Below are 13,236 nucleotides of genomic sequence, written 5' to 3'. Positions count from 1 at the left end.
AAGAAAGGTCATATTACTAACATTATCTCAATGTAGTAAGATATGGAAAATGTAAAGAGTAAATCTGAATTTTTCATAGTTTGGTAGAACCAAAAGTCTAATTTACATCGTTTCTACTCTTCCTCCGTATATATAAACAGTTAAGATAGACATGCTGGCTGTCTGATGTTGTCTTTGCTTTGCATCGGAGGTTACAAAGCTAATCAATAGTGGAAATAACAGCATTCAGATATACATAATTAAACCCACTACATTTACTGTTCCAACTACTTCCCCCTGTTTACAGCATGATGTTTCTCCAGTGGTTTGATGTGTAATTAACACTGTTGAACAAAGCTGATCATTCCTAGATCTTAATTTTGTTGAAGTAGGAAGCTGGTGTCAGTTTGAACAACAGAACACTTGAACAGGGATATAATCAAATCTGCATTTATCATTTCTTTGATTATTCACAACAGGGATCGGCTCTGAATAAGCTCTCACAGTCACTCAGAAACAAAAACAGCACCTTCTTGTAAAAGTCATTTTTACAGTGATAGGAGGCACGGAGCACACAGAGAGCTCTTGTTCTACTCTGATTTATTAATGCTAATCAGCATCCAGATTTACACCAAGAAAAAAGTCTTATGTGAAGGATGGCCACTAGAGGGTTTGTGGAAAGAGGCTACATCATCACATGCTTATCTCAAACCGTGTAGAGATAGTAATTCATTTTAAGTAGACTTGCCTATGTTGGTGCTGACACTGTATTACCTGCTGTCATCAAGAAGCTATTTCTGTTTATAGCTGTTACACCTACATCTGTCTGTGTTTATAGATAACTGTGTGTCATACGGTGTCAGAATCCACGCAAGTCTATTTGAGATTACTGAACCTGTCCGTGTTATTTGAGGCTAAATTATGTGCTATATTAGACTCGTAGCACCAATGTCATTGAACTAATGTCAGACGCCGGACATGTCTTTGCTGATACTTTCATGATCACTGAGCTAGTATTCTTAAAATGTACAGTAAAAGAGATTAGAATACTCCCTGATGTTGGATGAAATCTACCACTTTTATGTTATCCTCCTCGTAGACTCCCCTAAGACCCCTGAGGCAAGTGGCCAGAGTAGCCCTGGCACCCCTAAATCTCCCTCCAGCAAGGCCCTTGGTGGAAAACCCCCAGTGGGGAAAGACATGAAGAAGATAGCCGTGATCCGCTCCACTCCAAAATCTCCAGGTTCACTAAAGAACCGCTCTCCTGCCCCTCTGGCCCCTGCCACTGGTCCCATGCCTGACCTGAAGAACGTCCGCTCCAAGATCGGCTCCACTGACAACATCAAACACCAGCCTGGAGGAGGAAGGGTAACTCTCGCGTCTTATTCTTTCTAACATCAGTCTGGATATTTACGTGAAGATGTTTAGACAGGACACGTTATACCATAATACTAATTAAAGGAGCAACCAGTCATTTCCTTAAGGAACAAATGTTATGCTGACAGTGACCCAGATTTGAGGATAGCAGTTCTAGAGAGCACAATATGTACCCCCCCCCCCCCCCCCCACCCAATCATCACGGTGCTAGTTAACTTGGAACGTCCGTTAGCGGATGTGATAGGCATGGACAGTTTGCATTCTCCTGTTTTGCATTGGTGTTGCATCAGCAGCAGTTAAACTACCATTGTGTCGTGTTTTCTGGAGGCAGCACATGCTCACCCCTACCCTCCTGAGGCTGCTGGCACTGTGTGCGATGGAGGGAGAATCAGTGTAAAGCTGGAACCTTAGATGACTATCATTTTGGAGAAATTTTGGCAAAAACCCAGGGATAAATAAATATTGTTTCCACACTAAAGTGGATAAAAAACACTTGCAATATTTGGTGCTGAAAATGACAGATTGCTCTTTTAAATCTCTGAATGTTAGCTTTTTCCAGCAACAGGGCCAAGTTACAGAAGTGTCCTAACACTGAAATCAGAATCCATGCTGTAAAATAGGCAGGATTAGCTTGTGTAATGCGGTTTTAACATTTCTTATCAGGCAAGTCTTACCTTCCGTATTCTGGTCCTTGGTGTTAACGAAAATGGAAATAATGGTATGATTGTAGATTTTTGGAAAAGGTTTATGTGTCTTCGCGAATCCTCATCAAACTCTAAAAATCTGTTTTAGTTTTCCCTCACTTCAGATGAGCTTGTTTGATGCTGCTAGGCTAATGGCCAAAGTAGTATAATCTGCCAGTGAGCATCATTCAATTTCCCTTTTGAATTTCCCTTCTATTGTACCTGCACTCAATTCCCAATACTCTACCTTTCCACAGGTCCAAATACTTGATCAGAAGCTGGACTTAAGTAATGTTCAGTCTAAGTGCGGCTCCAAAGACAATATCAAACATGTACCTGGAGGTGGCAAAGTGAGTAACTAAGGAATAAAGCTTCAGTCTTTGTTATTCCTGCAGTTATGAACACAAGAAACTCCAGTTTTCTAGAGTCCAATCCTCGCTCCTCAGATGTACTTTTTTTTCACTGGTTGAGGTAATCCTCGGCAGTTTGCATCATTCTGTAGCTTTCAAAATCTTCTCACAGCATGGTCCTGATCTGCAGCGTTTGTAGCTGTTAGTCTGAGTTCTGCCTTTGTCCTCCTCTCACATACAGGTCCAGATTCTGGACAAGAAACTGGATTTCAGCACCGTCCAGGCGAGATGTGGCTCCAAGGACAACATTAAGCATACTCCTGGAGGAGGAAAGGTACGGGACTCTAAGGTCATTTCTAGATTGTCATTTGCTTTCTCCTTCTCTCAGTATTTATATGATCAATACTCTTAAATGCTGCTATTGATTCTGGAAAAACAAAGTCCTGCTACCGTTTCATAGAACAGGGACACTGTAGGACTGGAAATCTACTCTCACTCATGCCTTAATGAACCTTCCCCTGCATTTACCTCACACAGGTCCAAATTCTTGATCAGAAGCTGGACTTTAGTGAGGTCCAGTCTAGGTGTGGCTCCAAAGACAATATGAAGCACGTACCCGGAGGTGGCAATGTGAGTCACGGTGGGATAAAAGCACATTTCCCTCCTAAATTTACCTCCATCTGTTCATCACTTACTGAAGAGAAGTATTTAACCTCCTGGTCCTGTGCTTACTGCTGCACGGCAGTCAAAACTAATCCAACTCAGATTCATCCTACCAACACTAACTGACCTCTTTCTCAGGACAGTCCTTGGCTCAGTAAGTGGAGATGGGTAAAAATGTCTGTCTTCTCAGATGCAGAGAATTTCCTGCGGTCTCCTTTTCACTGAAAATATGGTGGTTTTGATCTGTTCATTTACATTTGTCTTCCATTTATGAACTCTTGCAGGTCCAAATACTTGATCAGAAGCTGGACTTAAGTAATGTTCAGTCTAAATGCAGCTCCAAAGACAGTATCAAACATGTACCTGGAGGTGGCAAACTATAGGATGAACTCAACACCTTGAAAGTCTTGGTTCTTCCTGAAGTTATGACCATTTGTGGAGACCACTTTTAATGAGAATCTAATCTGAACTCCCATAAATCTCGTCCGCATTTTCTGTCCTAACTGTGCTCTAAAGGGTTTCTGTGTCACAAACTCTGATACTGCTATTCTGCTGTTTACTAACTTCCATGTTTTCTCATTTAGAGCCAGGGCGTACCTCTTGGTGTGTGTCTATGGGCTGTGGTTTTCTACATTTTTTATCCTCTTTCTTGGCCACTCTTTGGCAGTGCTCTTCTACTGCCACTCACTCATTTAACTTGTTGTGACAAGGATAACTCTGCCCCCATTTCTCCCCCAAACCTCTTGACTGTTTCAGGTTCAAATTCTTGATCAGAAGTTGGACTTAAGTAATGTACAGGCTAGGTGTGGCTCTAAAGACAATCTCAAATACACACCCGGAGGTGGAAAAGTGAGTAAACAAGGGAGGAGTGGAACATCTCTGGCCTTGTAATATATCTTCTTTCTGCAATTTCAGTGCCATCAGCTCTTTAATGTTTCATTATAATGTGATCAATAGATCTTTTTTTTTCTCTAATGCATGGTCAGTCTCTGTGCTAGTCTCTGTTCGACTGTTCTCTCACCACCTGGAACTCAAAACCTCTGACCTGCTGTCTGTGGTATTTATGTGGAAATCAGATTAATAAACATTTATATTTGTCTGTACCTTATTTTCCTACATTAATATGCATGAGACATTCTGTAGATGGTGTCATGCCTCATGCAAACACAAAAATCTCTTTCCGCATGTATATTTGTTCTTGTACAAACCTGACAAGGAAAAGTCATATTAAACATACATATTAAACAGATCATAAAACTGTCTCACTGTCTACTCTAGTACGCTTTATCATTGTAGTAGTTTTGTTGCTGGCAGTTTTACAGCTGGAGAGTCTGGTGTAATAGAAGATGTATGAATCCAGATGTAGATGGTTGCAAGTTGAAATCCAGGGGATTGCTATCATGGATGTCTCTCAGCTGATGTGATATTTGGGCAGTTTGCATTCTCCTCCAGTGGTGTTGCATCTCTGTGCAGTGAGGGGCTAGTTTGACGCATGAGCAAATACATTGGATATTATCCACAGTTAAAGTAGTGAGGTTAGGGGCATTCCTTCTTTACTTTAAGAGTGCATTATGTGACATAGTCACATCTGTGATATATAATGCAGTTGTACTTTAAAAAACAACTTGCACATCCTTGTATCAGTGCTTTCCAAACTCAAAAACATTTCCTCGTTTTATGTGGCAGCTTCTATGACTAAATATTAATGTATTCAATAATTAAATATTATCTGGCGGCATGTGTGTTCTCCCTGTGTCTGCGTGGGTTTCCTCTGGGTGCTCCGGTTTCCTCCCATGCTCCAAAAACACACGTTGGTAGGTGGATTGACGACTCAAAAGTGTCCGTAGGTGTGAGTGTGTGAGTGAATGTGTGAGTGCGTGTGTTGCCCTGTGAAGGACTGGCGCCCCCCTCCAGGGTGTGTTCCCGCCTTGCGCCCAGTGATTCCAGGAAGGCTCCGGACCCACTGCGACCCTGAACTGGATAAGGGCTACAGACAATGAATGAATGAATGAATGAATGAATATTCTCTGAAAACAGGATATTTTAGCTTAACTTTCACTTTTTTTTTAGTTGTTAAACTAACAAAGCTTATTAAGGTGTTTTGGTGACCTCCCAAACTTATTATTATTATTATTATTATTATTATTATTGTATTTTTATTGTACTATTTTATTGCAGTTCACTGTAGTTTGCTGTAGCTATTTTATTTATATATCTTCTACTTCCTTTAGACATCTGTATTCATGTTAGATTACTTTGCTCTTGTCTCGTTTATATAATTGACTGGTACATTGGATGTGTCACAAAAAATGAACACAGATAAGCGACGACAACACAAGTTCACTCTGCCCTTTAATGAGACTACATCACACATAAGAGTGTGAGCGAGTTGTTAATAAAGTTGTTTGGGGTTTAAAGGTAAACCTGTTGTACTAACGTGCTAATAGCTTCATTACTTTCCTAAGCTAAAGTCAGAAGGAGATGACCTTCATCTGCCAGTCAGGACCCATCATCACACACTCACATATAAAGCCCCACTGCTCTGGCCTTGTCCCTCAGCTCCACACACTGAGGGGTCTGTGCCTCTCCTTTGTAACGAACGCTTGGCTTTACCGAGGAGATGACCTCATCCCAGAGACAAGTGGGGCCTTTTTGTCCAGAAAAAAAACCCCTGACCTTTGGCGGTAGTCATGGCGATGAGGTCATCTGATCTATTTCTGAAGGGTTTGGGATGGTGCACGGCTGCGCTGGGCTCTTGTAGTGGCTCCACACTGCTGTATGGGGCGATTACAAATATACAGGGCATTTCTCATAAGCTCCATATAACAGTGGTCTTCATGAAAGCCGTTGGTGTTTGCAGGGCAGTTCTCGGTAAGATTAGGGACGTTGGCCTGGGATTTGTCATTGTTTTACCTTTATAAACGCAGCAGTGTGCAGATGTAAAGAGCTTCCCTGAGTAAATTAAATGTTTGTGTGAGACTACAGTTAAACAAATTATTTTAAGTGCACTGTTTATTTTCTGAGTTTAAATTATTGGGGAATGCAAATTGTAAAATATAAAACAAGCTGTTTTTATAGCCATTTTAAGCTCTGCTTGATACATCCAGCACTTAATGTTCTCTGCAGAGGATGTAGACCTTCACTTATTTAGTTCTTAGACATGGGACTCACTGTATCTGACATCGGAACCCCTCAGTGCAGGCTAATGTGCATAGGGTTCTCTCTATGTGTCTGATGAGTCTCCTGCTCATGTCTGAAACACTGTAGAATTAACCCTGTCGAACTAAACAGCTCTGGTGGATGGAGAAGGTGGAGTAGAACCGTGTTTGTGTGTGTTCTGCATGTGTGCTATTTTATTGTGAAGTCAACTGGATTAAACATTCTGTGTGTAACTACCTTTTTCCTTTTCCGGCCTTTAGGTCCAGATTGTTCATAAGAAGATCGACCTGAGCCATGTTCAGTCAAAATGTGGGTCAAAAGACAACATCACCCACAAGCCAGGTACTGTGTGTCGTGTATTTTGTAGGGTTTCTGCAAATTAGTTTTAGTCAGTTTTCCTTCTGAAGAATTAGGTTCCTTTGGTTATAGGGTAAATGAAAGACGTTTATATGTGTCCTTCAGCAGAGAGTAAACTTTTGAACAGTGGCTCAGAAATGCTACAGTCGTAGTAAGTCCCTCAGAAACTGTGCGCTGATATTTGCGTTTGTTTGTTTCTAGTAGAGGACGTGTTCAGTTACTTTTCAACACAACATGTAATTTGTCCAATGATGTTCAAACTTATGGTGCTTTTCCAAAGCGTGAGTCCGGCTCCACACGACTCGACTCAGCTCGGCTGGAATCACTTAAAACTTGTAGGTGTGAAAACCACAACAAAGGCGGCTCATCTGTTTCCTCATCATGTATTCCCATGTTGTTTTTTGAGTTGTTGGACTGAACACGCCATGTTCGGCTTTCACTGGAAATGTTCGGCGGCCATAGACCCAAGGAGCATATAAACCTCTTCAAAACACCTCGATGTAGTTTTGAGCTGCCATTGTGAGTCCGACTGTGAAAGCTGCTGTAACTTAAGAGATTTTACAAACAGAATAGTACCTACCCTGCACGGCTGTAACCCCCCCGATCGAGCGGGGGCTGAAAACTTACCCTCTTTCAGGGACCAGGACCGGATGTAGCCGATTTGATTTGAGTAGAGTCATGTAGGTTCCATCCAGCAGAAACGCGCCAATATGAAAAACAGTGAAATGTATTAAATATGGAGGGTACAAACTATGTAATTAAAATACATTTTATATACATAGGGTGGCACGGTGGCGCAGCAGGTAGTGTCGCAGTCACACAGCTCCAGGGGCCTGGAGGTTGTGGGTTCAATTCCCGCTCCGGGTGACTGTCTGTGAGGAGTTTGGTGTGTTCTCCCCGTGTCCGCGTGGGTTTCCTCCGGGTGCTCCGGTCCTGAATTGGATACGCGGTTACAGATAATGAATGAATGAATGTATATACATATTCAAATAATGACCTATGCTGTGGGAGTGTTTTCGGGGTCCTGACCATTGAAAAAGCGAAGTATGTAAAGTATGCAGAGCAACTGGTGGAACTACAAATGTACACCTGTGTGGCCAGTGGAGATGATAAAACGGAAAAGAGTGTAGGAACGATGAGGTGGCTTTAATGTTATGGCTGCTTGGTGTTTATATATTGATCCAAACTTGTTTAATGATTCTGTCTCGGCATCTCTTGCAGGTGGAGGAAACATTGAGATCAGGTCAGAGAAGCTGGAGTTTAAGGCTCAGTCGAAGGTCGGATCGCTAGGAAACATCGGACACGTGGCGGGAGGCGGCCAGAGGAAGGTCAGCAAGAACACAGGGTTCTGGTAGAAAGAGTCTTCAACCAAGGTCCCCAATGTACAGAGATACATGTACAGAAGAGTCCAGACAGTCCTTATAATTACTGCTTTAATCACTAATTTGGGGTGCTCTCACTGTGGATTCAGAGAGACATCTGATCGTGCACACACAGCTTGTATAATCTCCATAGAACGGAGCCTAACATTACCACGGCAGGTGCCAAGAGCAGGATAGAGGGTAGACTATGGAGCAGTGGAGCATCTCAGGGAAGGGCTGGAGGTGTGTCATTAGTAGTAGTTTTAAAAGAAGGGCTGGAGTGCCACAAAGACAATGACAAATGATGCATAGCACAATAGCACCCTCTTGTAGATCAGTCCCTGAATGTGTGTGAGTATGTGAGGAGTAGCTCCCCCAACCTTGAGTAAATGCGTCAACATATGTGAGTGAATGAGTGAGTACAAATGTATGCCAGTGAGTTCCATGAGGTGCTTCGCATCGAAATAGTCAGCCTCCCGGCAGCGGCTGCTTCTCTGACCTTTTGGGTTTTCAGTCATTTTGTTCCAAGTTTCTTTTGTCATTGTTTGTGTCCCCCGTTTACTTTTCAGTTTCGTCAAGACATGTTTACATTATTTATTGAACTTATAAGACATTTCTTCCCGTTCATTTGCCATTCTCTCCGTGATTTGTGTTGTGACCCCATTTCATGTTTGTTTCTTATGTTTTGGTTCCACGTTGTTTGCTTTTGTCACCACTCACTGGCCACGCTGGGGGTGTGTTCAGAGAGAGAAGGGGAAGAGTCCAGGCTCTCTCTCCCCTGACCCCACTGACCCCCGAACCCCATCATCCACCAGCATCTCCCCAGAACCCATCCTCCTCAGCAACCCCCAGATAAAGATTGAGGACAGTAAGTACCAGGCAGAGACCCTGCACAAAATCCATCTGCATCAATGATTTAGAAAACTGCAGAGCACGCTCTGTGATAGAAGGAACTGTAGGAAATGAACATACTGCTGCTGTAGTGATAACTAATATGGGCAAGTGGTTATCCTAACGCTGCCATGGCCTACATCCTTAACAGGGTTAACTGTGAGTTGTAAACATAACAGTAGAGCTGTTTAAGGCCACAATTCTATATTAAATACAAAAAGGGAAAAGAGTTTTTTATTCTGTTAAAGGTGCACAAGGCAATTTCATCTGAGGCTCTGTCTGTTATTGTAGTTCACCTACATAGCCACCAGAGGTCATACATCCTGAGTCCTGCAAAAGCTTGGAAGAAATAAAGCCTCAAACGTGGCATATTTCATGTTTAATACTTGGTGCTTTCCCAGTGTCAAGCTTAAAGTCTTCAGCTGAAGAAATGCGTTAGTGATTGCTTTATTTTAAACAGAGAGAACAATGTCTTTTCAGGCTTTTTACAAAAAAAAGTTACATTTCTAGAAGGATAATATAATAAAATTTAAATAATTAAATGTTACTATTATAATATATATTATCAAAATAAAACCACGAATCTCCAAAATGGTCACTTCACAGGAGAAAAACCTTCATTTTAAATGGAAGTCAATGTAAAAAGAGTAATTTCGGCGCATTTCTATTGGTCCATTCATTGTGACATTTTCACATAATAGAGATACAGTTTTTCCTTTGACAACGATGATGTCATTACTATAACAGAACTACATCTTCAATAAGAAACTGTCTTTCCCTCCTAATATATTCAAAGCAGGAAAATATTACAGTATTTTACCGATAGCTCCCTGTATCTAACAGTCATAAATAATGTGATAAATAATATCAGTAATATGTACGTTCCCTGTGGAGGATGTATTCACTGAGACTGAATCGTCTGACCCCGTAGTCACCTGCCGTGTGTTGTTTCTGTTTGTCTCGGTCAGATTGAGACGCACAAGCTGTCGTTCCGCGAGCAGGCGAAGGCTCGGACGGATCACGGCGCCGAGATCATTTCTCTGGAGGAGTCTCCCCAGCAGCTAAGCACCGTCTCCTCCTCCGGCAGCATCAACATGGCCGACCCTCCGCAGCTGTCCACCCTCGCCGACCAGGTGACTGCCTCGCTGGCCAAGCAGGGCTTGTGATCCCCCTCCCACGATGCCCCCGTCTCTCTCTCTCTCTCCCCCCTCTCCCCCGAACCGACTAAACACAGCATCACAGTAAACGTACAGATACCAACAGAGGTCCTCATCTCCCCCACTTCATCACTAAAGGACCTCAAACCAAGGCCACGCCCCCACGTTGAGTGGCCCCGCCCACCACTGTTCACATTTTGTAATATTTATAACATGGGCCCGTGAGTGTTTTTAGAGTCACATCCTCAAGGGTTTGGTTCTTTACCTTTACCCCCAGGGGTCTTAAATCTCCCCCTGACGTCTTCTCCCTCACTTTGGGGTTCAGAGCTGCGTAGCTGTATGTTTTTTTACCTGCACGGTCGACCTGGTAGTCCAAGTTCATCATGTTAACATCTGAAAAATATCATACATTGGCTCCCGTCTTTATATAAAGAAAGGGAAGCCTGTGGAGACTGTCTTTCTCTCTTTTTCTGTGTCAAACCAGAGTTGCTTTTCCTCTGGAAAGTGTCTAACATCCGATTGAACACCTTCAGAAGATTGTCCCGGTTTTTAAAAATAAAGTGTGAAGCATTCAGATTTAAATTATTCCAATGTCTCAAAGTGAGAACTGGCTAAGGTCTGCTCCTTCAGAAACGGTCTCAGTGTTACAGCAGTGAGTGTGAAGCCTGAAGGAGACTGAGAAGTGCACACAGCGCTGCGACGATGAGAAGCCACACCAAGAGCCCAATGCTTTTTAAATCGACAACTTTCCTTACGGCGAGGACTGCTTCAAGGGGGAGATCCTTTTTAAAAGTTAACCTGCATCTACCCGATACGTCCCCTTTGGATCAGGCCAGATCTGGGGGCTTCATGTAGGAACCATGGTGTTCGTCAGGCACTTTTCTTACAGTATTACTCTGTGGATATGAGATGTATTTGATATGAGAAACCTTGGTTATTGTGGTGCCTGCTGGCGGTCTTAAGTTATTTTCTGTCAGTGCTTCTTTGTAGATGCCTCTTTCGCTTAAATCCTTTTTGCATTTGCTTTAGCGATAACTAATGAACTCACGTTTGTATCCTGACCTTTGACACGAAGCGTCCCGCTCTAACACACAGTCGTAGCCGAGAGTCCGGGACGAGCTCGCGTCCTCGGCAGTGAGAAGCCTTCATCACACAGTCCTGAATCAGCTGCTGTTTATTATTTAGAACGATGTGCTTTGGTGGTAGGAGTAAATTAAGTTGAAATCGATTGGTTTACGTGGTACGCCCGTCTTGTCGAATCGTGAACGCTGTTGGAGTAGATGCCAAGATTATATCTAGGAGCTCGGATTTGATCCAGCACACTGCCAAAAGTGTTTTCCCTTTCCTTTTCTTTCCTCTCCTCTGTTTGTGCTTAGTCCATTCATTCCTATGAAGTTACATGAAAAAGTTATGAAATTATTGCCAGACGGTTCTCCTCAAAGCCGATCCAGCGGTTAAAGTACGTATCTCGTATCGATCGTCCTTCAAATCCATTTACGCTGCATGGAGGCTGCTTTTCGTCTTTAGCGTTTGCTCCACACGACACAGCTCCATTCGGGAACGTAGGGATGAGCGCCGTTATTCGAATATAAGGATGTACGAGTAATCTAGGTGTCGTTTACTCTTGCTACTCAAATACGGCATGTGCAAATGAATTTTAAAAACCTCCAGATGAGTACAACATGAATTAGGGTTGTGCTGAATTACGCACGTCTAAATCAGTTTATCGTACGCAGGTATTCGAATAACAAAGCTGGCGGTAAAGCTCATCCCTATACCACCGTTTTTGCGGCACACGACCACCGACTCTTCTTAAGACGTGCTTGGACCTCTTTGCTCCCTGCATGCGTTTCACGAGTGACTGCGTTCCTCCTTTCTCCAACACTGTTCTCTTTTTCCGGATGGTGATATCAGTATTTAGATATTGATAATTGTGGAAACTGTCCAAACGTATCCCCTGCTCAATGACCACACACTTTTCTGACTGACAGAGGAGGAGCTGTATAGATAGCGTTAGTATTATAAAATGTATGTGAACTGTATGTTTATGGCTCGTCATCTATTTGCCAAGGAACACGAGGGCTGAGAAAAAACAAAGTAAAAATAAATAAAAGGAAGTAGCAGAGCAGTTTCGGGGGTTGTGCTCGCGCCACGGTATATCTGCATGCTAACGTCGTTTGGTCGTTGCTGTTTTTCTTTATTTTTTCCCGTTCGTTTTAATTTTGTTACGTGGATGAGCAACGTGTGTCTGAATGTTTTCTGGGATGGGGTTTGTGTACCGAGTGAGGTGTGACGGTGTGAGGCCGACGGCGTGAAGAAAGAAGGTTTCCGTGATCCAGAAGTGACCTTGTGCGGAGGGAAGGAAGGAAAGGCCAGTGTTGACAAGTGTGTAGCGTCTAGTTCCACATTACTGACCCCGAGACTGGACTTAGGAGGGTTTGCCATCCTGTCGTCACTGACATCATTCACCTGTTTGTATATTTTAGCTTGAGAACCGTGATCGTCGATATTGTTCTAGTGTGTTTTATTAATAACTGATTCTTGTTCATGTGAATTTGGAAATAAAGGATATAAAGGTTAACAGCTGTCTGAGATTTTTATTTCTTTGGAAAGAAGCGAGAAGGTACAACTAAGCAGGTCAGTGCCTAGCATCAAAATGTAGTCATAAAAGGCTTTACCCAGTCAGTTCCACGAGGGGGTGCAATGGTTCTCTAAACAAGAGGTCTAAAGGAACACTAGGTAATGTTTGCGTTTTTTGCTCGAGGCTCCCCCTAGTGCCTAATTTTATAGCACTGTCCTGAAATCAAGGGGCAAGGAGAAGGGTGATTTCCTACTCTCCTCCAAAGGTTACATAGTGCAGTTTCTGCAACTTCAGACCAGAGTATTACTGCTCAGTGGATCATCACAATGGTTTTGAAGTTGTAAGGTTAAGGTAAAGAGTGTTCCTTTAAAGACTCATGAGTATGTAAATACGGGCAGGTGTTTGTCGACGGGACCTGACGTCGCTGATGTGGAAGACTTTAAGAACATCACACTCCATTTTCTGGACAAATACACAAACCACAACCTGTTCCTCCTTTAAATTGGGCAAAGCACACCATGAGTAGTCGTAAGTGCCGGCTAAAATGGTGTAAAGGGCCCCAATGTTGCGCTGTGGAGCAGTAAAATAAAAAAAATTGGGACAAATCACTGATGCCACTTTCTTGGCTGAATGCCATTAAATCCTCACAAAATATTTGCACACACACCTGTGGACGGT

The 13,236-nt window shown here is 42.8% G+C and overlaps 1 protein-coding gene across 7 annotated transcripts in view; it reads left to right on the top strand.

The window, feature by feature from the left end:
* Window positions 1-12,549, top strand: part of mapta (microtubule-associated protein tau a) — a 36,773-nt gene extending 24,224 nt beyond the window's left edge. For all 7 annotated transcript variants that reach the window (XM_066663859.1, XM_066663857.1, XM_066663858.1 and 4 more), the window contains 7 exons: window positions 1,079-1,347; window positions 2,631-2,723; window positions 2,927-3,019; window positions 3,809-3,901; window positions 6,472-6,553; window positions 7,790-7,896; window positions 9,789-12,549. In XM_066663859.1, coding sequence (XP_066519956.1) covers window positions 1,079-1,347; window positions 2,631-2,723; window positions 2,927-3,019; window positions 3,809-3,901; window positions 6,472-6,553; window positions 7,790-7,896; window positions 9,789-9,986 — 935 coding nt within the window. In that variant the 3' untranslated portion in view covers window positions 9,987-12,549. The remainder of the gene's footprint in view (window positions 1-1,078; window positions 1,348-2,630; window positions 2,724-2,926; window positions 3,020-3,808; window positions 3,902-6,471; window positions 6,554-7,789; window positions 7,897-9,788) is intronic.
* Window positions 12,550-13,236: the final 687 nt, after the last annotated feature.

The sequence above is a fragment of the Hoplias malabaricus genome, chromosome 3, assembly GCF_029633855.1.
Source record: "Hoplias malabaricus isolate fHopMal1 chromosome 3, fHopMal1.hap1, whole genome shotgun sequence".
NCBI lineage: Eukaryota > Metazoa > Chordata > Actinopteri > Characiformes > Erythrinidae > Hoplias > Hoplias malabaricus.
Note: the sequence above shows the minus strand (reverse complement) of the source record. Positions and strands in the feature narration are given on the sequence as shown.